Genomic DNA, 25,334 nt, shown 5'->3' on the forward strand with positions numbered 1-25,334 from the left:
GAAGGAAGATACAAAAATAGAATAGGGGAAGGAAAGGAAAAACCTGGGATGCAGGATTAGAACTGGAACACACACACACTTCCTGCATCTGTCTGCTGAAGGAGCAGAGGAGCAGCAGAATGCCAACTAATAAAACGAACACATGTAAAAGAAATTGTAAGAGATAGAAAAGTAACCATTATGTAATTATCAGTCATAACTGATAATTAAGTCATAACTGAACCTGACAGAGTCATGGATGGATGCTAATACTTTCAGGTAAAAGTTTTTTGATGAACTGGACACTTACACAGTCTCAAAGAATCTCCCATACAGACTACTGGTTAATTACAAAGAGAAATAGAGTAACTTCACAGTGGAGAAACCTGGAAGATACTACCCTGACCAAGAAGAGACCAAAATTAACATCATCAGGGACAAAGGGGTCACTCAGTTGGTTGAGCATCCAACTCTTTTTTTTTTTTTTAAAGAATTACTTATTTATTTATTTATTTGACAGAGAGAGGGAACACAAGCGGGGGAATTGGGAAAGGGAGAAGCAGGCTTCCCGCTGAGCAGGGAGCCCGATGCAGGCCTCGATCCCAGGACCCTGGGATCATGACCCAAGCCAAAGGCAGACGTTTATCGCCTGAGTCATCCAGACGCCCCTAGTATCCAACTCTTGATTTCTGCTCAGGTCATGATTACAGGGTTGTGGGATCAAGTCCCAGGTCGGGCTACTAGCTCAGTGCAGTCTGCTTGAGATTCCCTCTCTTCTTCTCCCTCTGCCCCTCCCCTGCTCGCTCCGGCACAAGCTCATTCTCACTCTCCCTCTAAAATAAATAAATAAATAAAATCTTAAAACCTTAGTACCATTGGTGTTGCCTGGGTGGCTCAGAGGGTCAAGTGTCTGCCTATGGCTCAGGTCGCGATCACGGGGTCCTGGAATCAAGCCCCGCATTGGGCTCCCTGCTCAGTGGGGAGCCTGCTTCTCCCTCTTCCTCTGTCCCTCCCCCTCCTTGTGTGCTCTCTCTCACTCTCCCTCTCAAATAAAAAAAAAATCTTAAAAGATAATAAAAAAATTAAAATTAACATTAGTAATGAGACCAATGGTCATCACATACCTCCTGATTCACCATCCTGGGAAATATACAGGATAATTTATTTAATATTCATGCTAAAAACCCAAACTCTAACTATGATGAAACACCAGACAAACCCAAATTAAAGGGCTTTCTACAATACTGTCCTCTACACTTCAAAAATATCAGTGTGGGTGGGGCGCCTGAGTGGCTCAGTGGGTTAAAGCCTCTGCCTTCAGCTCAGGTCATGATCCCAGGGTTCTGGGATCGAGCCCCGCATTGGGCTCTCTGCTCAGCAGGGAGTCTGCTTCCCTTCCTCTCTCTCTGCCTGCTTCTCTACCTACTTGTGATCTCTGTCTGTCAAATAAATAAATAAAGTCTTTAAAAAAAATTGAAAAGGAGCTTACTGGAAAAAAAAAACATGTCAGTGTGGGGCTCCTGACTGGCTCAGTCAGGAGAGCATGTAACTCTTGATCTTGGGGCTGTACGTTCAAGTCCCACCTTGGGTGTGGAGATTATTTAAAAATAAAATCTTTAACTAAAAAAAAAAATAAATAAAAAAATAAAAAAAATAAAATCTTTAAAAAAAAGGTCATTGTAATGAAAGACAAAGAAAGGCTGTGAAACAAAGAAAGGACACTAAACAAACATGACAACTAATTACAACACATGATACCAGACTGGATCCTGGATCAGAAGAAAAAGTGCTAGCTGGCAAAATATGAATATATGTCCTATATTATATAAATAAAAATATTGTATCAGTGTTAAAATTCTTTATTGTGATTATTGTACTGTGGTTACATAGGAGAATGTCATTTTTAGGAAATAACCTATTCAAGGGAATAATGGTCTTGTTGTCTGCAACATACTTGCAAAGAATTTCTTTAAATAGTGATGGGACACCTGGCTAGCTCAGTTGGTTGAGCATGCAACTCTTTTTTTTTTTTTTTTTAATTTGATAGAAAGAGACACAGTGAGAGATGGAACACAAGCATGGGGAGTGGGAGAGGGAGAAGCAGGCTTCCCACTGAGCAAGGAGCCCGACATGGGGCTCAATCCCAGAACCCTAGGATCATGACCTGAGCTGAAGGCAGACGCTTAACGACTGAGCCACCCAGGAGCCCCTTGAGCCTGCAACTCTTGATCTTGGGGTTGTGAGCTCCAGCCTCACGTTGGGGTGCAGAGGTTACTTAAAACTAAAATAAAATGAAAGCGGGGGCGCCTGGGTGGCTCAGTGGGTTAAAGCCTCTGCCTTCGGCTCAGGTCATGATCCCAGGGTCCTGGGATCGAGCCCCCATCAGGCTCTCTGCTCCGTGGAGAGCCTGCTTCCTCCTCTCTCTCTGCCTACTTGTGATCTCTGTCAAATAAATAAATAAAATGTTAAAAAAAATAAATAAAATAAAATAAAATGAAAGAGCGATGATAACAATAAGTATATAAAAAGTAATACAACAAATGTGCCAAAATGTTAACAAATGGTGAATCTAGATAAAAGTACAATGTAGCTTATTCCAGAACACTGGCAACTTTTCTGTAAGTTTGAATTTTTTTCAAAATAAAAGTTAAAAAAAAAATTAAAGGCCAAAAGGGAAAAAAATAAATGAAGCTAAAATGAACCAATATTTCTTGTTACAGATAATGAAACAGGGACAAAATAAGTGAATGGCTCAGGGTTACAGACTTATAGGCAGTCAAGATTAGAACTTCTAGATGTCTATATGTTGACTAATTGAACATAATAAAAAAAATTAAATTTAAATTTAAAATTAAAAAAAAAAAAAAAACAACTGGGTGTGCCTGGCAGGCTCAGTTGGTAGAGCATGCGACTCTTAATCTTGGGGTGATGAGTTCAAGCCCCCCTTGGGAGCAGAGTTTACTTAAAAAAGAAAGAAAATAGAAGATTAGAACTTCTAGTTTAAGTAGCTCATCTTTGAACATTTACCACAAGCTCTCAAGAGAAGGATACAAAGGAGAAAAAAGGTAGTAAAAACACACATAAAAAAATGAGTAGTTGGTTCATTTTTGTCTTGACCTTAAGGACGAACCAAAGGCAAACTAATATAATTCCATCCTGATTCTCCTATGGACAAGAATATGCTTGTTTTCCTAAACTGTGCCTTCTCCAATATCTGTATTTACAAATCCTTTCCTTAAAAAAGAAAGAGAAAAAGAGAGAAAGAGAAAGAAAGAAAAAAAAAAAGAAGAAGAAATCCTTTCCCCAGGCTATTCTAGATTTCTGAATACAAAGAAACATTCACCTGATTAGGGTGTCTGGGTGGCTCAGTCAGTTAAGTTTCTGGCTCTTGATTTCAGCTCAGGTCTTACTGTGGGATCGAGCCCTGCACCCAGCCGTACCCCCATCCCCCACCCCAGGGGAGCCTGGAGCCCTCCATAGGGCTCCACCCTTGGCAGGGAGTCTGCTTGGGATTTTCTTCGGCTCCCTCATCCCTCCCCAACCAATTCGGGCTCCCACTCTCACTCTCTCTAGAATAGGTAGGTCTTTAAAAAAAAAAAAAAAGGAAAGAAAGAAAAGAAAAGTGGGGCACCTGGGTGACTCAGAGAGTTAAGCATCTGCCTTTGGCTCAGGTCATGATCCCAGGGACCTGGGATCGAGCCCCACATCAGGCTCCTTAATCAGCAAGGAGTCTGTTTCTCTGTCTCCCTCTGCCTCTCTCCCTGCTCATGCTCTCTCTGTATCTCTCTGTATCAAATGATTAAAAAAAAAAAAAAAATCTTTAAAGAAAAAAAGCTTCACCTGATTTGAAGGACTCTACACCACTGGCATTCATTCATTCGTTCGACATTTAATGAGCCCCACCCAAATGCTGGGCCCACTCCTCTTTCACCAAAGACACAGTAGTGAAAAGACAAATTCTCTGCCTCATGAAACTCACACATTCTATTGGGGAAGACGATCAATATATAAATAAGTAAAAATATAATAAATACATAGTATTATAACAAAACTTTTTCAATGAAGCAAAATAAGGGGCTAGAACAACAGGATGTTTCTCTCCAAAGAGATAACATTTAAGCAAGGATATGAAGTAAGGGAGTGAGCCATGAGGATGTCTGAAAAACAGGGAACAGCAAAGACCCTAAGAAAGCAGTGTGTCGGGGTGCCTGGGTGGCTCAGTAGTTATGCCTCTGCCTTCGGCTCAGGTCATGATCCCAGAGTCCTGGGATCAGGCCCCTTACCAGGCTCCCTGCTGCAAGGGGTGCCTGCTTGTTCCTCTTCCTCTGACTGCTGCTTCCCCTGCTTGTGTGCTCGCACTGTCAAATAAATAAAATCTTTAAAAATAAAAATAGAAAAAAAGAAAGGGGTGTGTGTGTAAATCCAGCATATTGACAGATAATCCCAAAACTCACTTTACTGTACGTGGAAAGTTGATCCTTTAGGTTCTGACAATGCAACAGGGTTCCCAGGGCAACTTGCTGGACCAACTGTTGAAATTTCAAATTTCTGGAAACAAAATCCGTCTCACAGTTTACCTGGTGGGAACAAATTGATGTTGTTTATAGGCTGTTTACGGAGAGTTTGCAAAAGTGCCATAAAATTGGAGAGTAAACCAAGGTACCGCAGAACAAGCTGCAGATTCAACAAAACAGAAATAAAAGACCCTAGAATTTTAAGGCTGCAGTTCCTCTCCTAGCTTGAGGCCAGAAACTGAATGAAGTGATTCTTGCTCCGCCAATGAGTTGGGAATGACCCGCACTTTCAAAAGATGGCTCCATAATGTCCCCCAAAGGACAAGTTCACCACCTGCCTGTGGCTGCAGGCCATGAACACCTAATTCTCCAGGCTCCTCCAACACCAAGCCACTTCGGCTATCAGCATGCTTGTCTCCTTTTCTCACTCTAAACTAACCCACATCTGACTCTTCACCAGTTGAAGCCCCTAAGCCTCCTCTAAAACAGCCACATGCTCTCCATCAACTAATACAATTCCTAGCTTGAAACTGTGTTCCAGGAAACAATCAGTGGCAAGTCATAAGGCCATACGAGACTCACATGTAGAAGCACAGGTTTGCTCCACCATCTCAAAGCAGAATATTCCTATGAAACCTTTTGTCGGCCAAAATGGCATAAAGCAAAAAATCAGTTACCATTCATTCAGATGGACGTGGGCGCACAAAATAAATCGACCTAAAACACAGAGGCTCACAAAGTTCAAAGGTATGGCAGCTTGATGCTGAGTGTAGTCTGGGCAGGGAGGAGTTTGGGGGCACAACTCTTGCCGTTAGGGTGCCCCTGCCTCTAAAGCAACTCAGGGCAAAACCAACAGGGAATGCTATTTTCACTTTTTGCCTTTTTTTTTTTTCCATAAAAGTGAAAGTGCTCTTTGAATTTCTTTTGGTTAACCAAAAACAAAACAGGTACGAATGTAGGTCTTTTGTAAATGTAAAGTGAGTAACTCAAACTTTCGAAAAGTGGGAGATATCTGTAATCTTTTTGACTTCTAGACCCTTATTCGTCAACATACCTGTGCATTTCTATACTTCAGTGAATTCCTAACTGTGGTCTCACCGGTTTAACGTCAACAACCTTTTGCGGTTCTCAAACACCTCTTCTTTCCACCCAAGGGGCAGCTGTTCCTGGTTATCTGGAATTCTGACAACTCACCTCTACTAACACAGCTGTGTTTCCTTCCTGAAGTAGCCCAATCAGACCTTCTTTGGTCTTCCTGCCATGGAGTTTGGCAGCTCTGCTCCAGCCTTCCTTCTGGGCCTGTTTGTGGAGCCAGCTCTCTGCCTATAAATTAAAAATAGAGCAGATGATAAAGTCATAGAATTTAGAACTGAACGGAGCTCTAAAATATGTTCAGGTTCCCTAATTCTTTCTGCTTCTCTTCAGTCCTATAATGGAAACTAAAGTATCTATCGTTTTCTGGCAGCCTACCACTGAATGCCAAATGCCAGGCATTGTGCCTGGTGCTTTGGATAAATTTCATCTTCACAACAACCCCATGAAGCAGACAGTAGTATTTCTATTATACAGACAAGAACAATTCCACTCTGAAAGAGTAAGGTGTCCTAGATCACAGGGTTAGTGTGAGGGCACCAGAGTTTGAGTCCTGATGGGTCTCATTCCCAAAGCCCACACGAGCCCTTTGAGCTCCAAGCAGCAGGGAAACAGCATAGCCGTGTGCTTGGAATAGCGTTTGCTAACCATGGGATCCCGAGTTAACGGCTTCCGGAGTCAAAACACGGTCAAAGGGTGAGGTTGTCATTTAAGTCAGAATCCTACCCAGAGTTCTGCAGTTATGGGTCCCTGGGTAGCAGGTCTGATTCACTGCTCCCAGCAGCATCTCCCTGAGAGACTGAGTTCGGGCCCTAGTACCCCGCCCCGCTCCCCTCGCCCTCCTCCCCCACACCTGTTTGAGATCCCCGCCACAAGTCTCCAGAGCTTTCTTGCAGTTTACAAAGGAGTAGCCTGTTTTTCGCCGCAGCTTCATGAGAAGCTCCTTGCTGGTGGCCGCAGAAGAGAGCCAGGGCCCAGTGTGAAATGTGTGCCACGGCTGAAGCGACTGAAGCCGAAGGGGTCCCGCCTGCGGAGGTAAGAAGAAAGGGATGAGAAGCAGGAAGCAGCCAGGAACTCGGGCGGGTGGACAGCACGTGGGAATGCCACCTTAGGAGGCCACCTTAGGAGACACCTCCTCCGGGGGTGGGGGAAGGCAGCCAACTGGGGACTGGACCCCACAGAGAAAATGAGGTCGGGGGTTGGGGTGGGGGGGGGGGGGAGAAGGATGGAGTCGAACGGGGAACGGAAGGAAACACTGCGTTCCGAGCGCTCGGGAGATCTGCAAGGAAGGCGGGACGGTGGGAGGACCCAGACCCCTCACCGAACAGCTCCCGGCCCGCGCGACCAGGTAGAGGCTCAACGACCGCAGCAGCGACATCTCTCTGACCCCAGAGTACACTGCCGCCGCCCGGCGCACGGGTGAGACCACTAGCCTACGGCGCGGCGGCAGGGCCAAATCTCTTCACCGCAACGCGCCGAGCGAGGACTGCGCCACCTGCTGGCCGGGGTGGGCACACTCGCCGCTTCTACCTTGCTTTTGTAGACTATTTCACAAAGGATTTATCCCCCCTCACCTCCCCACTCCCACCATAGATAAAATAACAGAAACCATGGGACAAAGTTGTCGCAAAATAGCAATTCAAGACATGTGGCAACATTTTATGTTTCTTTATTTCCGTTCATCTTTCATAGTTATCCATTTAGGACTCACGACAAACTTGTGAGGTAGGTGGGTGGGTTCAGAAATTTGGTCAAGGGCACCTGGGGAGGTAAGAGTGGAGTCCTTTCAACAAACCCTGTAAATATTTGTTGAATGAGCAAAGTCTTTATTGGGCATCTACTGTATGCTGGGAGCTGTGCTAGACTTCAGGGAATTAGAGAAGAGTAAACCACAGCCCTACCCTCCAAGATAATCTGATGGTGAGAAAATAGGGAACAGGCAAGTGACCACATAAGATCATGTAAGTCCCATAAGATGAACAAACAGTGAAAGGGTCTCCAGGGAGAAAGAAATCACACCCAAACAGGAGGCTCTGTAAAAGTTTTTTTCAGGAAAGAGGCGAAGAGTAATAAAGATTTTGACAAGTAGACATAGCCCTTCCAGGCAGAGAATCACCAAGAAGAATGAAGAAAACAAGGAATTTAGGTGTGGAAATAGGGAACAAAGAGTAGACATTTGGAATTTGTCCAGAGGTTGCAATACACATAGGAAACCAGTTGAAAATGAAAAAGAAGAGTAATTTGGGATCACACAGGATGCACTGAGTACCAAGCCAAGGAGTGTGTACTCTTGCTGTAGGCATCCGAAGCTAATCAGAGCTGATGTGGGAAGATCAACAGAGTTTGATAAGTGGCTTGAATGGGAGGGAATGGAGGCCAGGAATCCAGAGGAGGTGATATGTGGCCCAAGGAGTAAAAGGGAGCCCCAAGCAGAGGTAGCTCAGTGGGAAGAAAAAAGAGGAGAAGACAAAACACATTAGCAAGGAAGGACCAACAGGGCTTGGAAACCTGAAGAAAACTCAGATAGATGAGAAGAACCTAGTACTTAGTGATCCCAGTTCCAGCTCCAAAAAGGATGAAGAAGCCATAGTCCAAAGGACAGCTTGCTGCCTATGTCCCCAGCTTCAGGGCAGGCAGGATTTGACCCAGTTAGGGCCATGGTCCCACCAGACTCTGTCTCCAGAAGCAAGAAGTGGGTGGTCTGAGGTTCATTCCTTCCTAGTCCCCCGGCAAAAGCCTGAATTCTTTGGATGCAGAGGTGATCTTCTTTCCCTTTAAAAGAGAATTCCATTCAAATCTGGCAGGGAAAAAAGTCCATTCTGCATTAAAAAAAAAAAAAAAAAACAAAAAACACAGCAGGACTGGAAGGGTTCAGGGACAGTCTATCTGCAACCACTGTTCTCACCTCCCATTTGTCTCCCCTATCCCTAAAAATCTTCATTTCATCCTCTGGGAACAGGAACTGGGAACTTCCTTTGTGCTCTAACCCAGCGCCATCAGGGCTCTAAGATTCCTAGCAAGCAGGCACCTCCCTGCACCAGCCCAAGAGGGAAGGAGAAAAGAGGAGGCAAAGGAAACCCATACTTCTCTTCCTCGTGTTTATGGCTTTGGAGATCCGGCAGTTCTTTTCTTAGGACAAGGGGTTCAGAGGAGCAGAAGGGTGTTGTCAAGCAGGTCTTGGTTCCCTGTGCCTGGCTCTATAGATGTTGACATTCTCATCCTCATCCCGCTGGGCCAGCTCCAGTTGGAAGTGCTGGGGCAGGAGGTGCTGAAAGAAGCTCTCTGTCCCGTGCTCCTCTCTCATCTTGGAGGCCAGATAGATGGTGCCATGGGGCCCGCATAGGTGTTGGAGGGTGCCCAGCAGCAGTGGGAAGGTGGGCTCCAGGTACACGATATCAGCCCCCAGCACCAGGTCATAGTCTCCAGGGAAAACATGCTGGTCAATCCCCCAGGACAAGGCTCGGACCTGGGCCTGACCTCCAGCCGGCACATTGGCCTGGACATTGGCCTGGATCTGCTCTAGGGCCAGGGGCAGGTCAGTGATGGTAACATTCCCCCCTGAGAGAGAGGAAGGAGGAGAAATGCAAGTCAGACAGACCAACCAAGGGGTCTCAGCTCCTACCCAGAAGGCCCAGAGACCGCAGGGCCTAGAGAACAGTGTCTTTTAGTGGCTTTTAGTTACCCTAACCTCCATTTCACCTGCTGCTGTCCTCATTGCTTTACGTTCTACAACATCAACATTGTCTTTGAGCTGATCTTCAACCTCTCTGTCCAACATACAACCACTGGGCGTCACCAGAAGCCTGGGCAGGACCGAGCTGGAGAAGGGCTATGTATGCATCCAGCCCATACTGACCCACACCAAACTTCATGGGTCTGGAAAGCTTCCCAGAAGACATGGCCTCAGCAAGCCTCAAAGGACAAGCAGGAGTTAGTTAGGTGGAGCTTTCCAGGCAGAGAACAGAGAGTACAAAGGCTTGGGGGCGAGAGCATCACAAGTTCAAGGAAGGCTGAACCTTAGGGGATGTGGAAGGAAAGAGAGAAGTATCAAGACTGGAGAATAATGATGACATGCTAAGAGACTCAGGTTTGATTCTGAGGGGGGTAGGTTTTAAAGGCAGAAGCAGAGGGTGAGGATAATCAGATTAGCACCTCAGAAAGCTTCATTCATGCCAGAAATACATGTACTGAGCCCCTACTAAGTTCTGGCAGCACAGTGGTGAGCAAGATAAAACCTCAGCCTTCCTTGAGTGTTGTTAGAGAGGTAGAGACACACAAGGTACTGCAAAACAGACCCTGATCATGACGACTGTTACAAACACAGGAAAAGTTCATTCATTCATACATATTTATTTTGTGCCTCTATGCCAGGTGCTGAGAATACAGCAGTGAACCAATCAGACAAGAATCCCTCCCCTCAAGGATTATGGTCTAGCAGCAAAAAATGGACAACAAACAAAACAAATAAAAGAAAATACACTGTACACCAGATGCTACAGTGAAGCATTAAGCAGAGAAGGGGGATAAGAATTGCTTCAGGGATGGGGCGGGGCATGTCATTTTAAACTGAGTGGTTGGGAAATGGCTCGCTCAACAGATTATGTTTAGGCAAAGACCTGAAGGAAATGATGGAGCAAACCATGTGGAACTCTCAGGCTAAATGTATCAAATAAGGGACTAATACCTGCCGAGACCTCAGGGCAGGAGTGTGTCAGTAAGTCTGAGAAAGAGCAGGAAGGCCAGTGGCTGGAGCAGAGTCTGCTAGAGATGCTCTCTCTCCCTCTCCCTCTGCCCCTCCCCATGCTCTCTTAAATACATAAGTAAATAAATAAATATCTTTAAAATAAACAAATGAATAAAGGATCACTCTGACTGCTGTGATGAGAAAGGATGGCAGGGGGACAAGTTCAGAAGTGAAGAGACCAGTTAGGAGGCAGCTAACCCAGCTGAGAGGTGATGCTCGTTTGAACCAGGGCAGTAGCCACATCTGAGAAATGGTCAGATCCTGAATGATTCTGAAGGTACAGTCAGCAGGATGTGCTGAGAGGCTGGACATGATATACTAGAGAAAGGGGATGTTTGAGCTGACTGACTAGAAGACCGAACTGCTATCTACTAAAAGGAAGAAGGCTATAGGAGGAGCAGGACTGGAGAGGAAGATCATGAGTTCCTGTCTATGTGTTAGGTGCCCACCAGACAACCACATGAAGATGTCGGGTAGGTAGGATGTTCCACAAACAAATCTGGAGATGGAAATGGGAGTTACAGGGTCATGAGCATAGAAACGGGATTTAAACCCATGAGGTGATGGGATTGCTTGGGAGTGGGGAGTACAGAGAGAAAAGGGAAGCAGTTGGGGCAGCGGGGTAGCTCAGTCAGTTAAGCGTCTGCCTTCGGCTTGGGTTGTGATCTCAGGGTCCTGGGATGGAGCCCTGCATCGGGGTACCTGCTTGACGGGAAGCCGGCTTCTTCCTCTCCCGCTCCCCCTGCCTGTGTTCCCTCTCTCACTGTGTCCCTCTCTGTCAAATAATAAATAAAATCTTTAAATATTAAAAAATAAAAGCAAAAAGGAAAAAAAAAGAAAAGGGAAGGGGTCAAAGGACAACTCCAGTGCAAATGAGGTGGGCAGAAAGCACAAGTGTGGTACCCTGGAAATGAAAGGAAGCATTTCAAGGAGGAGAGAGAGTCAAATGCTGCAAAGTCAAGTCAAGTGGGCTCATAATCGACTCCTGTACTTACCAACATGGAGTTGGAAATGAAGCTCACCACCTTGGACTGCTGCAAATAAGGGCAGAAACGTGGAATGGATTGAGGGAAAAGTAAGACAGGAACTACAGATGAAGAAGATTAACTCTTTTGAGGAGTTTTGTTATAAAGCAGAACAGAAAAATGGGGTGGTAACTAAAAGAATATGTAGGACCAACAGTTTTTTTCTAAGAGAAAATATGGCATATTTATAGATGTAATACGTGTGTGTGTGCGCGCGCACATGTGTGTGTGTATAGAATGTTCCAGAGAAAAAAAAAACTGGTAATGCAGGGGGGACAGGGGATGGGGAGGAGGTTTGCTGGAACAATGTCTTTGAGTAGATAGTTCAGGGTCCTGTTGACAAGTGGAGAGCTTGACTTAGCTAGGAACGCAGTGTGTTTATCGACGGTAACAGGAGAGAAGGCAGCACTTAAAACACACACAGTTAGGTAAGTAGACATTGTGACAGGAACGTGGAAAATTTTCTATAACAAAACAGAAGCAATCAGGAGAGATGGGCAACAAAGCCATCAGCTGAGGGTGAAGATGGGGAGGAGGCAAGTGGAGGTTTGAAGGGAAAGAAGGTAAAACAGATGTTTGGGAGAACAGAAGAATACGTGCACAATGGAAGAACACGTGCACTGCCAGTAACAGACTAACTGGGCAGCGCTTAAGGACTTAAGTTTAGTAATGACAAATTCAAAATTAAACCAGTCAGCACGGTTGTGTATATACTAGGAGGCCTAAGCTAGCCTGGAGATGGGGATACCAAAGAGGCTTTCCCTTGGAAGTGATGTTTGAGCTGAGCACTGAAGGATGCATCTGAATAAACCAGGTGGTTCAAGGATTCCAGGCATAGAGTACAGTCTGTATGAAGGCTCCACGGATGAGAACATCAAGACAGACTTGAGGCCCTGAGAAAAGGGTAACTGACAGCATGAGGAGCACAAGGGAGGGAGAAGCACAGAAAGAGGCCAGAGAAGGAGGCGGGACCTTGGAAGCCATGCCAAAGTTATTGGTTTGATCTTGAAAGAACAAGCACTCACTGAAAGATGGGAGTGAGAGGTGATTACAGGTGCATCTTGAAAAGATCACTCTGCTGGGTAGAGTGGGCAGAGGTCTGGGTGGGGGCAAGGAGTCAAAGCAGGAAGACGAGCTGGCCTAAATGTAGCAGGGCAGGCAAGTGCCCAAGGTGACATGGACTGGGGAGCCATCAGTGTCGATGGGAAAACGTGAGATTTGAGAGATTTTTAGAAGATAAAATCAGTAGGACTTGAGTAATGGCTATGGGGGTGAGAAAAAGGGACATGTCAAAGGTGATATCTAGGTTTCCCATTGGGTAGACGATGCTTTGGTTCACTGAGATGGGGACGCCTGAAGGAGAAACAGCCTGGGTGCAGGAAGAACACAAGATCTACTTTTGGCATGTTTACCTTCCCATGGAAAAGCTTGAAGACACTTGCAAAAACCCAGGGAAGAAACAACAGTGGCCTGAACTGGAGATGGTAGGAAGAGGAGCAGACAACTGGGGAACTATTAAGGATCTATGACCCACAGGTTTGACTGATTGCCGAGATGTGAGTAGGAGAGAGCAAAGGACAAGATGACACCTAGATTTCTTATTTGGCAGCTGGACGGGGGCAAAGGAGGAGAACCCAGTCTTGGAGCAAGTGGAAGCAGGTGTTCCCATCCATATTACATGCTTTTCTCCCATTTTAGCATAACTGTATACCTCTCCTCTGCTCTTCCTTCATGGAAAATTGCTTTTAACACTCCCTTGGTTTTGTGAGCCTGCTGTGTTCGCACTGTTCACCTTCTCACTTCACTGTGCTTCTCTTTGAATTCCCAGGGATCAAGGGACACATAGCCAGAGCATGTCCGCTGGCTCTGTGCATACATCACCATAATTCCAGTACCATAACATCTGCCCCCACCTTCCCCACTAGACCATAAGCTCCTCAGGAACAGGAGAGGTGTCTCACTCACTGTTATATCCCAGTACCTGGCACGATAGAAGGCTCCAAACAGATATTGACTGAATGAACACAAGAATGAATGCCTGTCTCTGGGAAGACTTTCCTGAATGTGACCTAGTTGTGTTCCCAAGAACAAAGACATTTGCATTACTAGGGAGATGACATCTTAAGTGTTTTAAATGAGTGTTTTGGGTGTGAGGTTTTGCCTGCCCATTAGATTATAAACTGAGGAGCTGTTTCTTTTGTAGTTTTGGATCCTTGAAAAAAAGGGGGGAGCAAAATTTTCCTTACCTTTTCCTTCCCGAAGTCTGCGGTGCCTAATTCCTACCCTCACTTCCCCCACAAAAAACACCCTAACCCTCAAGAATTCACGCTTATTTCTCCCAAGCAGTCAAAACCCTAAAAAACCTAATATCTATTCATACTAGAATTATAAAGCCCTCCTCGGGTTTAATACAAGCAGATTGCTGCCCCTACAGAATGCCCCCAACGATGCATTTTGACAAAACACCATGTCAAAGCAAAGGCGGTTTTAAGTGACGGTATTATTCATGAAATCACAAAGAGCAAAAAGGTAGAAAAAAGTCCTACTCCTTCTAAGGCCTGCCCGGTTTTTATTTCCTGCCCCCAAATCAACCACCCTGGGTGTTTTCTCTGGCACACAGAAAGAGGGTGCGCGCGCGCGCGCACACACGCACCCCGTTTGTTAAAAAGAGACTGGTCGGGTCGCAAATCACTCCCCTCCCAAGAATCCAGGGAGTGACAAATTTCTCCACCACCCAGTCCCCACCCCCACTCACTCCTATAACAAAGCTCACGCACCCTGCAGCGCGGCCAAGATTCCCACGATGCCCGTCCCTGCGCCTAGTTCGATCACTTTCTTGCCTCGGAAATCCACATTTTGACTTTCAAAATAGTTGCACAGACTCAGAGCCTACGGGGGAAAAGGGGGAGAGAGAAAGAAAAAGACTGTTGCGTGGATGGTTCCATATGGCAGAGGGAGAGTCCAGGGTCCGGACCTCGGGGCCCTCGCCCAGAGCCGCCCACTCCTCACCGCGTCCCTCACCGCGTCCCACACGCGCGCCGCCACTCCAAGGCGGGACCCGAAGTTCTGTGTGATGCTCAGCACGTGCCCACAGAAATAGAACCGGCTTTTCTCCGAGTACGAGTCCGCGAAAAGCCCGACTTCCCGCGGGAACACGTATTCGGACTCTGATTCACGATCTGAGCAGGGGTCGGCCATCCGGATGAGAGCGCACGCGGACCCCCTCGCCAGCGCTGGTATCCCGGACCTGGGACCGGCTGGGGGTGAGGGGCTGCGGGTTGCCTGGGCTTCTCCGTGGCACCGAGCCCCGCCTCCCCGAGTTTGCCCTCCTCCCTCCAGTTTGACTTCCTGGAGATGGGATGAGAAGCTGCCCCTCCCGCTCCGGTCCCCAGCGCACACCCGACGGGGCTCACGTCGGACTTCGCGGGGCAGACGGGGCAGACAGGTCTGAGACCCGGGGAGAGGGGAGAGGAGTGAGGATTTTACTGTAGGAAGGGGGAGTCCTGGGACTCCTCTCACCTGCGGGATGCACAGGTGCCTGCAACTAGGAAAATAACCCAGACCACGCAGAAGCGGGCTAACCAAAGGGGTAGGGTGCCAGGACTGACTTTGCCAGTCCAGCTGGAGACCCGCGCCGCGAACGCCCACCGCTCCGGCCGCCGCCCACCCTCGCCGCGCAGGTCGGCGGAGTATACTGTTGGGTCTTTAAGAGGCGGGGTTGACTCGCAACGTGCCTGATTGCGTCATTATCCTGCGCCTCGAGCCTTGGTCTCCACGTGTATTCAGTGGAGAAACCCCGGACTGGGGATCATGGCGGGAGCTGAGAGTGGGGACGCGGCGGGAGCGGAGGCCCCGCAGCCCCAGAAGCGCTACTATCGGCAACGTGCTCACTCCAACCCCATGGCTGACCACACGCTGCGTTAGTGAGTGAGCAGGGCAGGGGGCGGGAGCAGGGGGAGGCAAAGGAGTGCGGAATGTTTGCAGCATCCCGCAGCAATTCGGAAGGGCTGTTCCGGGACGGTCGGCAGGGTCACAGAGGGACCAGGAGGCTCGGCTGGGTGACGTCAGCGTTAGAGGTGGATGGGGAGATTTAGGAGAGGGCGGAGTTGGAGGGCTGGGAGGGGGCGTGGCGATCTGCATTGTGGTGTAAGTCTGAAAAGAGAGTAACTTAGACTGGAGTGTTGCAGGCGGAACGTTGTTTCCACCTTTCGGTTTCGTTTATCGGATTTAATAAAAAGACAAACATAAACACACATCTCACCCACACCTTAATCCATCCTCTTCCCACAGAGCATATAAACAGAGTAAGTAAGGTCCCAGTGCCTTGGGCAGCCAATCTCTGGGGGAAGGGAACTTGGGACCCAGGAAGGAGAGCTGCCTGACCAGAGTCACATCAACTCCTAGAAGTGGAGATGGGCAGGTCTGCAATCATGAGCCTCATGATGGGCCTATGATTCACTCTGGGGTTTAAGGGTGGTTTCCATTGTGTCTGCTAGAGACCACAGAGCCCACTGTTACAGAATTTTTGAGAATAGCTCTTCCCATTACCTCCCACCCTTATCCATCTGCCCACACACATGTAGTACCACTTCCCCAATGGCTTGACCAACCTTCTCATGTCCCTCGTGTCTTCTCTCCAATAGCCCTGTGAAGCCTGAAGAGATGGACTGGTCCGAGCTATACCCAGAGTTCTTCACTCCACTGACTCAAAATAAGAGCCACGATGACCCAAAGGATAAGAAAGAAAAGAGAGCTCAGGCCCAAGTGGAGTTTGCAGACATAGGCTGTGGCTATGGTGGCCTGTTAGGTAACACTCTGGCCTTTTCTCTAGGGCATGGAGAGGCAATGTCTAGGTTCTGCTACCTCAGCAAGTTTGGTGGGGGCCACAGTTGGCCTTTCCCCTTCGGACCAGACACCAGTGCTGTGACATCAGTGTGGAGAACCTCTGCTTTCCCCGTACTCTGGGTCTGTGGCCTTTGTCCTGGAGAAGGGAGGGTGTTGACTCAAATGCCTCTTAGAACTTGGGTTGTCCTGTCTGGCCCCACCCCTGGCCTCAGTCCCTCCTTGAGCCATTTCCCCTGCAAGGTGCCGGGTCAGTGAGCTGGTCAGCACAAGCGTCAGAGATTAGTCACTGTAGCCAGTGATCCTGAACTGTCTTTCTGAGGGATTCCACCACTCTCCCTCTCCTCCCCCCTCCTTCACCAAAACTCATCGTTTCTGCTCTACTCTCGTGTTTTCAAGTTCCTCCTGTATTGTCTGTATTGTCCCAGCCCTGCATGCCAGGCCACTTCTCTATTTTTAGATCTTCCCATAGAGGTAACAGTATGACAGAGAGAGGAAAAACATGGTTCTTGGGGGCAGAAGAGCTCGTTTCAAGTTCAAGTTCTGCCTTTTCTTAGCTCTGTGATCTTGGGCATTTCTGACCTCAGTATCCTCATCTTCTCAATTTACCACAGAGTGTTAGGAGGATTAACTGAGACAATGTGTGAAAACACTGAAAACTCGGAAGCACTTGCAAAAATACATGTATTCCCAGACCCTCCCACTTCCAGTCTGGGTAATAGTCTTTGGATCTAAGCCTAACCCTAACCTTAACCCTCTTCTCCAACGTAGAACCAGCCACGTACATATCTCTCCAACCACACTTGCCATTCGTGATTTTGGCAGTTGCAGATTGGCAGTTCCTTTCTTTTCTTGACCCCTTTGTACTTCCTGTAAGTATGAGGTTGACGATTCCATTCCTATTTCTGTGTCCAGTGGAACTGTCACCGTTGTTCCCGGACACACTGATTTTGGGTCTGGAGATCCGGGTGAAAGTCTCAGACTATGTACAAGACCGGATTCGGGCCCTTCGAGCAGCTCCTGGAGGTGGCTTCCAGAACATCGCCTGTCTCCGTAGCAATGCCATGAAACACCTTCCTAACTTCTTCCGCAAGGGCCAGGTGGGGAGGGGCTCCGGTGGGTAAGGCTGGTAGGCAGGTATGGCACTGAAGCCAGGCTCTCAACCCTGTCAATGCCTATCTGTCTCACAGCTGACAAAGATGTTCTTCCTCTTCCCTGACCCACATTTCAAGCGGACGAAGCACAAGTGGCGAATCATCAGTCCCACACTGCTGGCAGAATATGCCTACGTGCTTAGAGTCGGGGTGAGTTGGGAGTGGGAGGGAGGGAGGGGTGAGTGGCCTATTCAGAGACCTTCCACTAAGAATTCCACTTAATTAATAAATTAAGCATTTAGGACGCAGGCCACCACTCCCATCATCGCCCTGCTCAGCTGCATGCAGCCCCCCCACCTCGGGTGATTTTTGCCTCTGCAGGGGCTCGTATACACCATAACTGATGTGCTGGAGCTACATGACTGGATGTGCGCCCACTTTGAAAGGCACCCCCTTTTTGAGCGCGTGCCCCTGGAGGAACTGGTAGGTAGGGGCCCTGAGGGGAGTTGTGACGATGCAGGCCTTTTCCAGAGTGGTCTGTATTCTTTGAACCCAGCTCAGTGCCGGGAGGATGGGATGAGAGTCTCAGGGCCGGGGGCCGTCTGAAAGGTGGGCAAGGACTTATGGAATCCTTCTTTTTCCCAGAGTGAAGACCCCATTGTGGGACATCTGGGCACCTCAACTGAGGAAGGAAAGAAAGTCTTACGCAACGGAGGCAAGAATTTCCCAGCCATCTTCCGAAGAATACAGGATCCCACCCTCCAGCCAGTGACCCCCAGTCCCACCCCTCTTGGCCACTGACAGCCTACTTTGCCTTAGCTTGACCACAGGACCTTCCTAGCTGAGACTGCCAGGGCCAAGAGGGGACAATTTTTCAAAGAAGTTGGGAGAACTTCCCAAGCCAGAAGCCTGAGATTGACAACTGACCTCTCATCTTCTTGCCTGTCTACCACCAACAGAAAGCAAAAGAAGCTAACTGGGAAGGTCAAAAGACCTTGGACCAGAAGGGATGTTTGGAAGGGTGTGGGGTCTTGCTCTTCCTTAGCACTCCCTTCTTCTGGGATCTCTCCTTCTCAGCGAAAGTGAGGAATGCAGTTCTCCACTATCCATCTAAACAGCTTGCTAGACTCAAATTGCCTGTCTACTTGTGTTTACTTTGCAGTCCTGGGGATAACGTGTGTGCGTGTGCCCCTGCCCATGCTGCTATTTCTAGGGAAAGGCTAGAGCATGTATCACATGCCTTCTCCCATCCCCACCCCCCAATCCTCTCCCTGCCTGAAACTTGACCTGAGGAATCTGCTGTCTTTATTGTAGCTGTCTCTGGAGAGTCCTGGGTCGGGGTGGTGGAGACCCTCTCCTTTTTCATGTTGACCTTCGATTCCAGAACTTCAGAGCTAACTCACTGGCACAGAGCCCAGTGGCAGCAGGGTGGAGGAGTGAGGAGCAGAGAACTAAACTGTGCAGGATTCTGAGGCTAAAAGCAAAAACGGACTGCTGACTAGAAATCCCCCCTCCTCTCAAAGAGGACTGAGTCAGCTGGAGATTCAGAGCACTCACATAGCCCTTATTCCATCAAGGAGCCCAGAGAAATCTCTCAACTTTTCTAATTTGTAAAAGGTTCCTTTGTTTCTGCTCCTGAAGCCCTAGGTTCCCATGGCTGGAAAGACAGTGTTTGTTGGCCTAAAAGACCAACCCCTTCCAAAGGAACAAAGATGAAGTCTCCTGGAGCCATTTTAACCCATTAACCTACCCACCATCTGCCCAGTGTCAGGTACAGGAGGTGGGAAAGCTGTGGGAGTGCCAGCAAGTTCTGCTTAGCTACGGAGAAGGCACAGCCCCATACACCAAGAATATGGAGACAGCTACAGCTGTGCCTCTTCCCTTCCCAAAGGCTGAAGGATGGGGAATTCCTGACAATGGTCCCAAGAGGGCCTGGCTCCCTGGGGAAGTGAGAATACTAGAGACTGACTCTGTACCTCAGTATCCTAAACCTCACCAAAGAGCCTTTACCAGGAAGATATCTTTAAGCAACTGGACCAGGGCACCAGCCCAGAAAGGGGGAACCAAGGCAGACCTCCCTTCCCAAGAGGGTCATAGCAACAAGAGACCCAAGAGAGCTGCAAGATAACCCCAGCCCCGCCTACTGTGCCTGGGAGCTAATCTTCAGCTCAACCACTTAGGAGGGGATTGGCTGAGGAGCTTGAAGAGGGGGCGTTGCCACTATCTCACCCAAAGGTTAAATAGGGGCTCAGGAAAGCAAGCAAGATGCCTGGGAGAAGTCCTCTCCTTCGTGGGTTCCCTGAAGCAGACCATGACCCAGACCCTCAAGCTGGCCTCCAGAGTGTTCCAGCGTGTCCACTGTGCTCCCAAGCTGGGCACCTCACTGGGTTCCAGAGGCTCCGACTCAGCACCCCGGAGCTTGGCAGACATTCCAGGCCCCTCCATGCCAGTCTTCCTTGCTGAACTCTTCTGCAAGGGGGGTCTGTCACGCCTACATGAGCTGCAGGTAGAGGTGGACATTCATGGGAATGGAATGCTGGGGAAACGGGCTTTGACAACACCAGAAAAGACAGACTAGTACACAAAGTAGGAGGAGGGCCAGTGACAACAGATGCCCATGAATTAGAAAAGTTGGGACTGCGGGCGGTGGTTGGACCTGCGCGGGGTCCATCCCCACAGCCAGCAGAAGAGTGCGCTCAAAAAGCGCCTTCTTGCGGTACTGAAATGGGGGCCAGGTAGGTCTAGAACAAGTGCGGGGGAGGTGGAAATGCACAGTACCTTCCCCGCGAGTCAGACTTAAAGCTACAGGCGCTCTTCAGTTACTAGGGGTTCGTTCTGAGATAGTCCACGTGAGGAGCCTTCAAGGATTTCTTTGCCTGGGCTCAGGCCAGGTGACCTAAGAGAAGTCCTGAATATCTGCTTTGTACAGAGCCCCTCCGTTTTGCCCATCACACTCAAACTTCCTAGGGATGGGCAGTGGGGGAAAGAAAAGGAGGAAGGGTTTGCAGCATCACGGCTATATACTAGCTGGGAGCCAGTGAAGAAACAAGCTCCCTCTTGCAAAACCCAGCCAACACCCTTGACGTTGACGTGGACCAAGCTGGAGGGCCCCGGCTGGGGTCTCCAGTGTCCTCCATGCCCATTCTCCCAGGTGCAGGGCGTTTCACGCTTCGGGCCCGTGTGGTTGGCCAGCTTCGGGACCGTGCGCACTGTGTACGTGGCGGCCCCTGCCCTCGTCGAGCAGCTCTTGCGACAGGAGGGGCCCCAGCCGGAGCGCTGCAGCTTCTCACCCTGGGCAGAGCACCGTCGCCGCCAGCAGCGGGGTTGCGGGCTGCTCACCGCGTGAGTATTCCCTGGCCCAAAAGCCCCAACGCCCGGCTGCTGCGTCCCTCTCCTGTAGCTGGTCTGGGAACAGTCTGTCTCGGGGTGTGGAAGGAGACTGGCCTTTCCCCCCCAACCTTCTGGCACATTGTGCTTCCCACCTCAGCCTGTTTCGCTCAGGCTCAGGTAGAACCCCGCCTTGGTCCCCCACCCATCTCCTTGTCTTTGGAGTCCGGAATCCTGGAAATCTTGAAGGAGCGAAGGTACCAGGACCTATATGGAATGTAAGATTCCGTGACTCAAGTTACCCAGGAACGCAGCCCTCCCTGCCCCCCCCCCCCCCCCCCCGGCCAGGAAATGAGTAACGAGGAAGGGGGACGGAAAGCAGGCGCAGGCAGGAGCAGGGTTTTGTACCCCAAGGGAGCAGCTGCAATCCTTTTCCTGGCCACCCCAGCCGAATACGCTCCATCTTCACCGCAGCCAGCCCGGTCGGCCGCCTCCACACACCCCCATCCGCCCTGATGCGCCCCCTCTCTGCACACCCGCAGGGAAGGCGAAGAATGGCAGAAGCTCCGTAGCCTCCTGGCCCCGCTGCTCCTCCGGCCTCAGGCGGCCTCCCGATATGCCGGGACCCTGGACGACGTGGTCCATGACCTTGTGCGGCGACTACGGCACCAACGGGGACGCGGTGCTGGACCGCCCACCCTGGTTCGGGACGTGGCTGGAGAGTTTTACAAGTTTGGACTAGAAGGTGAGTCCCAAGACAGGGGCAAGCGTCGGAGGCTCCCGCCTGGTCTCCGGGTGCCCTGACAGCGCCCCCTCCCGCCCAGGCATAGCAGCGGTGCTCCTGGGTTCCCGCCTGGGCTGCCTGGAGGCCGAAGTGCCTCCGGACACAGAGACCTTCATCCGCGCGGTGGGATCGGTGTTTGTGTCCACGCTACTGACCCTGGCGATGCCCAGCTGGCTTCACCGCCTCGTCCCCGGACCCTGGGACCGCCTCTGCCGAGACTGGGACCAGATGTTTGCATTTGGTAAGGCCCGGAAATGAAGTGGGGTTAGGGGAACATAAAGCTGTTTATGGATGGTGAGGCATCCCTGTACCTTCTCCCCCACACAGCCCAGCAGCACCTGGAGAGGCGGGAGGCTGAGGTAGCCTTAAGGAGCAAGGGAAAGCCTGAGGAGGACTTGGGATCTGGGACACACCTGACCTACTTCCTGTTCCGGGAAGAGTTGCCTGCTCCGTCCATCCTGGGCAATGTGACGGAGCTGCTGCTGGCTGGAGTGGACACAGTGAGGTTCTTCTCCATGTTGGGAGCCCCACTTCCAGAGCTTAGCCTTTCCAGTTTCAGGGGCCACTTTGCTGCTGCAGGGGATCCACTGTGACCCTTTCAGCCAGCTTGGCTTAACATTTCCTGAACTCCAGATGGCCTCATATTCTGCCCCCTTTACTGGCTGTCTACTCTCAACACCTCTGAGATTCTCAACTTTGCCCCCAGGTATCCAACACACTCTCCTGGGCTCTGTATGAACTCTCCCGGCACCCCGAAGTCCAGACAGCTCTCCACTCTGAGATCACAGCGGCCCTGGGCCCTGGCTCCAATTCCCACCCCTCAGCTACTGCTCTATCCCAGCTGCCCCTGCTGAAGGCAGTAGTCAAGGAAGTGCTCAGGTGAGGGGACAGGAGAGGAGAAGCTAAAGAAAATGTTGGGAAGGGCTGGGGAAGGAGATGGTGAATGGGAGTGGGGAGGAAGTGCAAGGAAAATGCATACTCCTGACCAAGAATGGCTTTGGACGTGGAGGGCTTGGAGTCAAGAGGAAGGCTACAGCCCCCAGCGTCACCTTGCTATTTCCCTCTTGTTCTGCAATCCAGACTGTACCCTGTGGTACCTGGAAATTCCCGTGTCCCAGACAAAGACATTCGCGTGGGTGACTATATTATCCCCAAAAACGTGAGTAGAGGCTATGGGCCCCTTTTGTTAAGCCATCCCTCACAATCATAGGCCCCATCTTGTTTTCAAACACTCCATATAAGCCCTTCACCTTCCCTTTGGCCTGAATGCCTCTCTCTGGAATGTACTGGGGCTATGGAGCAATCATTCCAAAAGTAGCCCCAGAAAACTTACCCCATCACCAACCAGCGCCTGCCTTTTCTCCAATCCATATATCCTCTTTTCCATGTCCCTCCCTGCTTCTGTGGGCCCAAACTGACAAGTTTATGTTCCTTCCCCATCAGACGCTGGTCACATTGTGTCATTATGCCACTTCAAGGGACCCTACCCAGTTTCCAGAACCAAATTCTTTTCGTCCAGCTCGATGGCTGGGGGAAGGTCCAGCCCCCCACCCATTTGCCTCTCTTCCCTTTGGCTTCGGCAAGCGCAGCTGCATGGGGAGACGCCTGGCAGAGCTGGAGCTGCAGATGGCTTTGGCTCAGGTGAGTGATCTGGACATACCTTCCCCAAACATGAGAGACCCTGACCCTCTAAAGCTATGAGGTCTCCTCTGACAAGCATAGCAAAATGTATGACTTGGTAAACCTAATCCTCTGAAATTTAGCAATTCTGCTTTAAGTCTAGAGTAAGCAAGGATATTTGGACTATTTTTTTGCCCTGCCATAATCCCTTAAGAAATTCCCTACTGACCACGGGTGTCATTTCAGAATTGACCAACCTAACACTAATAATACCCTTTACCAATCAAACCCACCATTATAGACCCCTCCCAAAGTGAGAGCCTTCTTCTTCCCTTTCCAGATCTTGACCCAGTTTGAGGTGAAGCCTGAGCCAGGCGCTGCCCCAATCCGACCCATGACCCGGACTGTCCTGGTACCTGAGAGAAGCATCAACCTACAGTTTGTAGATAGATAGTCCTGTGGAAGGAGGCTATCATCATCACCCTTTCTCTCATTGTAGGGATTTATTAGCCACAAGACCAAGAGATATGGATTCCCCGAGACCTATTTGACTAGACTGGTTGGAAGGACCCTAGCAAACTGCTTGAAGCAGCCCTGACCAAGGTGTGAAATATGCCTTGGCCTGACCCTTCGGGTCCTGAGAAAACCAGAGTTCCTCTGCCTACTCAGCTTTTCTCCTGGTTTCAATCACACGCATCCTTCAAAGGCCAGCTCAGATCTGAACTCATAGTGTTGGGTGGGCTGAGGAGGGATTCCACCACTGCCTTTTTAGGCTTCCACGGTGTTCAGGAGCTGCTGGGTAAGCACTTACCACCACATGAGCTCAGTTATGCATCTGGTCTGCACCTGGTTGGTCTTTTCTTCTTGCATGTGAGCTCTTTGAGAGGAAGAATGAGACCTTATTCCGTCTTTATATCCCCTGATTGGGTGGTGCCATACAGGCTCTCAGACTGAATCTGGACCATGTGGCAGAAGGGATAAGCAGCTTACCAGGAACTGTCTACTCTCCTTTTTCCTCATCTTGTCTCTAGCAAGGTGAGTCAGCCCTCACCTGGTTTATAATGTTTTTAAAACTCTCCTTGTCTCTCTGGTCACCATTAGAGGTTGGCTTGTCTCACCACTTAGTTCCTGGGCAGAGACGCCTTTGGGCCTATACCTGCCTAAGCCTTCCTTTTATATATTGGTATTTTTTAATATTCATAGTTTTGAAATAAAAGAATCAAATGTTCCATCCTTGGTTTTGACTTACTTCTCTTCCATTTCTACTTCCTACAAGTCCAGGAGGCAAGACCCTCACCCAAATCCCCTGCTTTGATTTCTCTTGTCCTGGGAGTGACCTCCATAACCATGGGAGGTCTAGACACCTGGGAGAGTGGTTCGCCTCACAAACCCAACACGTTTCTGTCTGTACTGGGAAGAGCCAGAGTCTGGCTCCCTGTAAGAGATTAAGGGGGTGGTGGTGAAAAGTAATGCCAAGGGTTAGCCTGTAGAAATGGGTTGGGGAGCTAGGGATTTGCAGAGATGGCCAGAGGCAACTGACTCTGATGGAAGTATTTCTGGAACCTGGACTGCTAGGACCAAAGGGTATCTGCCCTCTCTGGAAAAGTTGCTCTGAGGTAATTTCCTTCAGAGAAAGACAGGGATACATGCACAGAAGTGAAGCTAGACAGACAGGATGAAAGCTGAGTGTGGAGGCATCCAGAAGCCCTGGGGCACTGAGGCAGAAGCAGGTAGGGCAGAAGGATCCTCTGTTTCCCTGAGTCAGCATTCTCTGGCCCCCCCAGACGCTGGGCACAGTTCTCCCCTTGCAGTGTATACAGATTAACTCATCTTCCATACAAATAAATCTCTCAGCACACTCCCTGCCGCCCCTCTCTAGCCTAGATTACCCTCCCCATGTCAGGACTTGCCCCCTGTCTCCTGCTCCTCTCCATTCCAATTAGCTGGATGGAGATGGAGACACTTCCTCCTCTTCCTCCTCCACCAGCTTGGCCCCCTGCCCTAGACAGGGCTCCCTGACTACAGACACTGTTTGCCACTGGGCCTTCTGAGGACATCTATCTTTGTAAGATCTACAGAGGGGTACAGCTTACCCGAGGCCTTATGCAGAGACCAAGGTTTTTGTGCCTTCACTGCCCCACCTCTCGACTCTTCTACTGTATTCTGTCCACCCCCACTCCCCTATGACTAAGCTTAAGTTGAACCTGAGTGCCCTGACTTTTAGCAGATCCGAACTTTGAGGGAGAATAAACCCAATTTCCTCTCACACTCTTTCCCCCTGGAATCAGTGATGAGAATTCTGTACACCCACAT

The 25,334-nt window shown here is 49.5% G+C and overlaps 4 protein-coding genes across 11 annotated transcripts in view; 2 read left to right on the forward strand and 2 right to left on the reverse strand.

The window, feature by feature from the left end:
* The window catches only part of TSFM (Ts translation elongation factor, mitochondrial), a 12,365-nt gene extending 5,328 nt beyond the window's left edge, over positions 1-7,037 (reverse strand). Inside the window, exons 1-4 of the mRNA XM_047740614.1 lie at positions 6,907-7,037; positions 6,439-6,612; positions 5,688-5,816; positions 4,434-4,556 (exon numbers count right to left, since the gene is read on the reverse strand). Coding sequence (XP_047596570.1) covers positions 4,434-4,556; positions 5,688-5,816; positions 6,439-6,612; positions 6,907-6,963 — 483 coding nt within the window. The 5' untranslated portion in view covers positions 6,964-7,037. The remainder of the gene's footprint in view (positions 1-4,433; positions 4,557-5,687; positions 5,817-6,438; positions 6,613-6,906) is intronic.
* A 199-nt stretch (positions 7,038-7,236) lies between these two features.
* On the reverse strand, positions 7,237-14,664 carry EEF1AKMT3 (EEF1A lysine methyltransferase 3). Of its 2 annotated transcripts, XR_007129339.1 has the most exons (4): positions 14,376-14,664; positions 14,132-14,243; positions 8,670-9,143; positions 7,237-8,357 (listed from the first exon to the last, which is right to left on the reverse strand). XR_007129339.1 is itself a non-coding variant. In XM_047740619.1 (3 exons), the coding sequence occupies exons 1-3, from the start codon at positions 14,550-14,552 to the stop codon at positions 8,752-8,754; spliced, it is 681 nt and encodes a 226-aa protein (XP_047596575.1). In that variant the 5' UTR covers positions 14,553-14,664; the 3' UTR covers positions 7,237-8,751. The 2 variants fall into 2 exon arrangements, 1 of the variants encoding a protein (XP_047596575.1); XM_047740619.1 differs by having other exon boundaries at positions 7,237-9,143.
* Positions 14,665-14,685: 21 nt separating this feature from the next.
* Positions 14,686-18,423, forward strand: METTL1 (methyltransferase 1, tRNA methylguanosine). Of its 4 annotated transcripts, none has more exons than XM_047740616.1 (6): positions 14,686-14,799; positions 15,998-16,161; positions 17,112-17,296; positions 17,387-17,500; positions 17,672-17,773; positions 17,936-18,423. In XM_047740616.1, exons 1-6 carry the CDS (start codon positions 14,714-14,716, stop codon positions 18,089-18,091), a joined length of 807 nt encoding a protein of 268 aa, XP_047596572.1. In that variant the 5' UTR covers positions 14,686-14,713; the 3' UTR covers positions 18,092-18,423. The 4 variants fall into 4 exon arrangements, with proteins under 4 accessions (XP_047596572.1, XP_047596574.1, XP_047596571.1 ...); XM_047740618.1 differs by lacking the exon at positions 14,686-14,799 and adding an exon at positions 14,837-15,281; XM_047740615.1 differs by lacking the exon at positions 14,686-14,799 and adding an exon at positions 14,838-15,277.
* Positions 18,424-18,732: 309 nt separating this feature from the next.
* On the forward strand, positions 18,733-25,086 carry LOC125106498 (25-hydroxyvitamin D-1 alpha hydroxylase, mitochondrial). Of its 4 annotated transcripts, XM_047740611.1 has the most exons (10): positions 18,733-19,802; positions 20,442-20,632; positions 21,160-21,362; positions 21,442-21,642; positions 21,729-21,901; positions 22,108-22,280; positions 22,482-22,560; positions 22,845-23,042; positions 23,362-23,489; positions 25,058-25,086. In XM_047740611.1, exons 1-9 carry the CDS (start codon positions 19,602-19,604, stop codon positions 23,473-23,475), a joined length of 1,533 nt encoding a protein of 510 aa, XP_047596567.1. In that variant the 5' UTR covers positions 18,733-19,601; the 3' UTR covers positions 23,476-23,489; positions 25,058-25,086. The 4 variants fall into 4 exon arrangements, with proteins under 4 accessions (XP_047596567.1, XP_047596566.1, XP_047596568.1 ...); XM_047740610.1 differs by lacking the exon at positions 25,058-25,086 and having other exon boundaries at positions 23,362-24,250; XM_047740612.1 differs by lacking the exon at positions 25,058-25,086 and having other exon boundaries at positions 18,733-19,796; positions 23,362-24,250.
* The last annotated feature ends 248 nt before the right edge of the window (positions 25,087-25,334 follow it).

The sequence above is a fragment of the Lutra lutra genome, chromosome 8 (assembly GCF_902655055.1).
Source record: "Lutra lutra chromosome 8, mLutLut1.2, whole genome shotgun sequence".
Classification (NCBI taxonomy): domain Eukaryota; kingdom Metazoa; phylum Chordata; class Mammalia; order Carnivora; family Mustelidae; genus Lutra; species Lutra lutra.

Coding starts and splice junctions, on each gene's coding strand:
- EEF1AKMT3 (XM_047740619.1), bottom strand. CDS start 14,552: ATGGCCGACCCCTGCTCAGATCGTGAATCAGAGTCCGAATACGTGTTC. Junction 14,244..14,375: donor CGGCGCGCGTGTGGGACGCG/GTGAGGGACGCG, acceptor TTTCCCCCGTAG/GCTCTGAGTCTGTGCAACTA. Junction 9,144..14,131: donor AATCTTGGCCGCGCTGCAGG/GTGCGTGAGCTT, acceptor CCTCTCTCTCAG/GGGGGAATGTTACCATCACT.
- METTL1 (XM_047740615.1), top strand. CDS start 15,165: ATGGCGGGAGCTGAGAGTGGGGACGCGGCGGGAGCGGAGGCCCCGCAG. Junction 16,162..17,111: donor TGGCTATGGTGGCCTGTTAG/GTAACACTCTGG, acceptor TTCTGTGTCCAG/TGGAACTGTCACCGTTGTTC. Junction 17,774..17,935: donor GCGTGCCCCTGGAGGAACTG/GTAGGTAGGGGC, acceptor TCTTTTTCCCAG/AGTGAAGACCCCATTGTGGG.
- LOC125106498 (XM_047740611.1), top strand. CDS start 19,602: ATGACCCAGACCCTCAAGCTGGCCTCCAGAGTGTTCCAGCGTGTCCAC. Junction 20,633..21,159: donor GGTTGCGGGCTGCTCACCGC/GTGAGTATTCCC, acceptor GCACACCCGCAG/GGAAGGCGAAGAATGGCAGA. Junction 23,043..23,361: donor TGCAGATGGCTTTGGCTCAG/GTGAGTGATCTG, acceptor TTCCCTTTCCAG/ATCTTGACCCAGTTTGAGGT.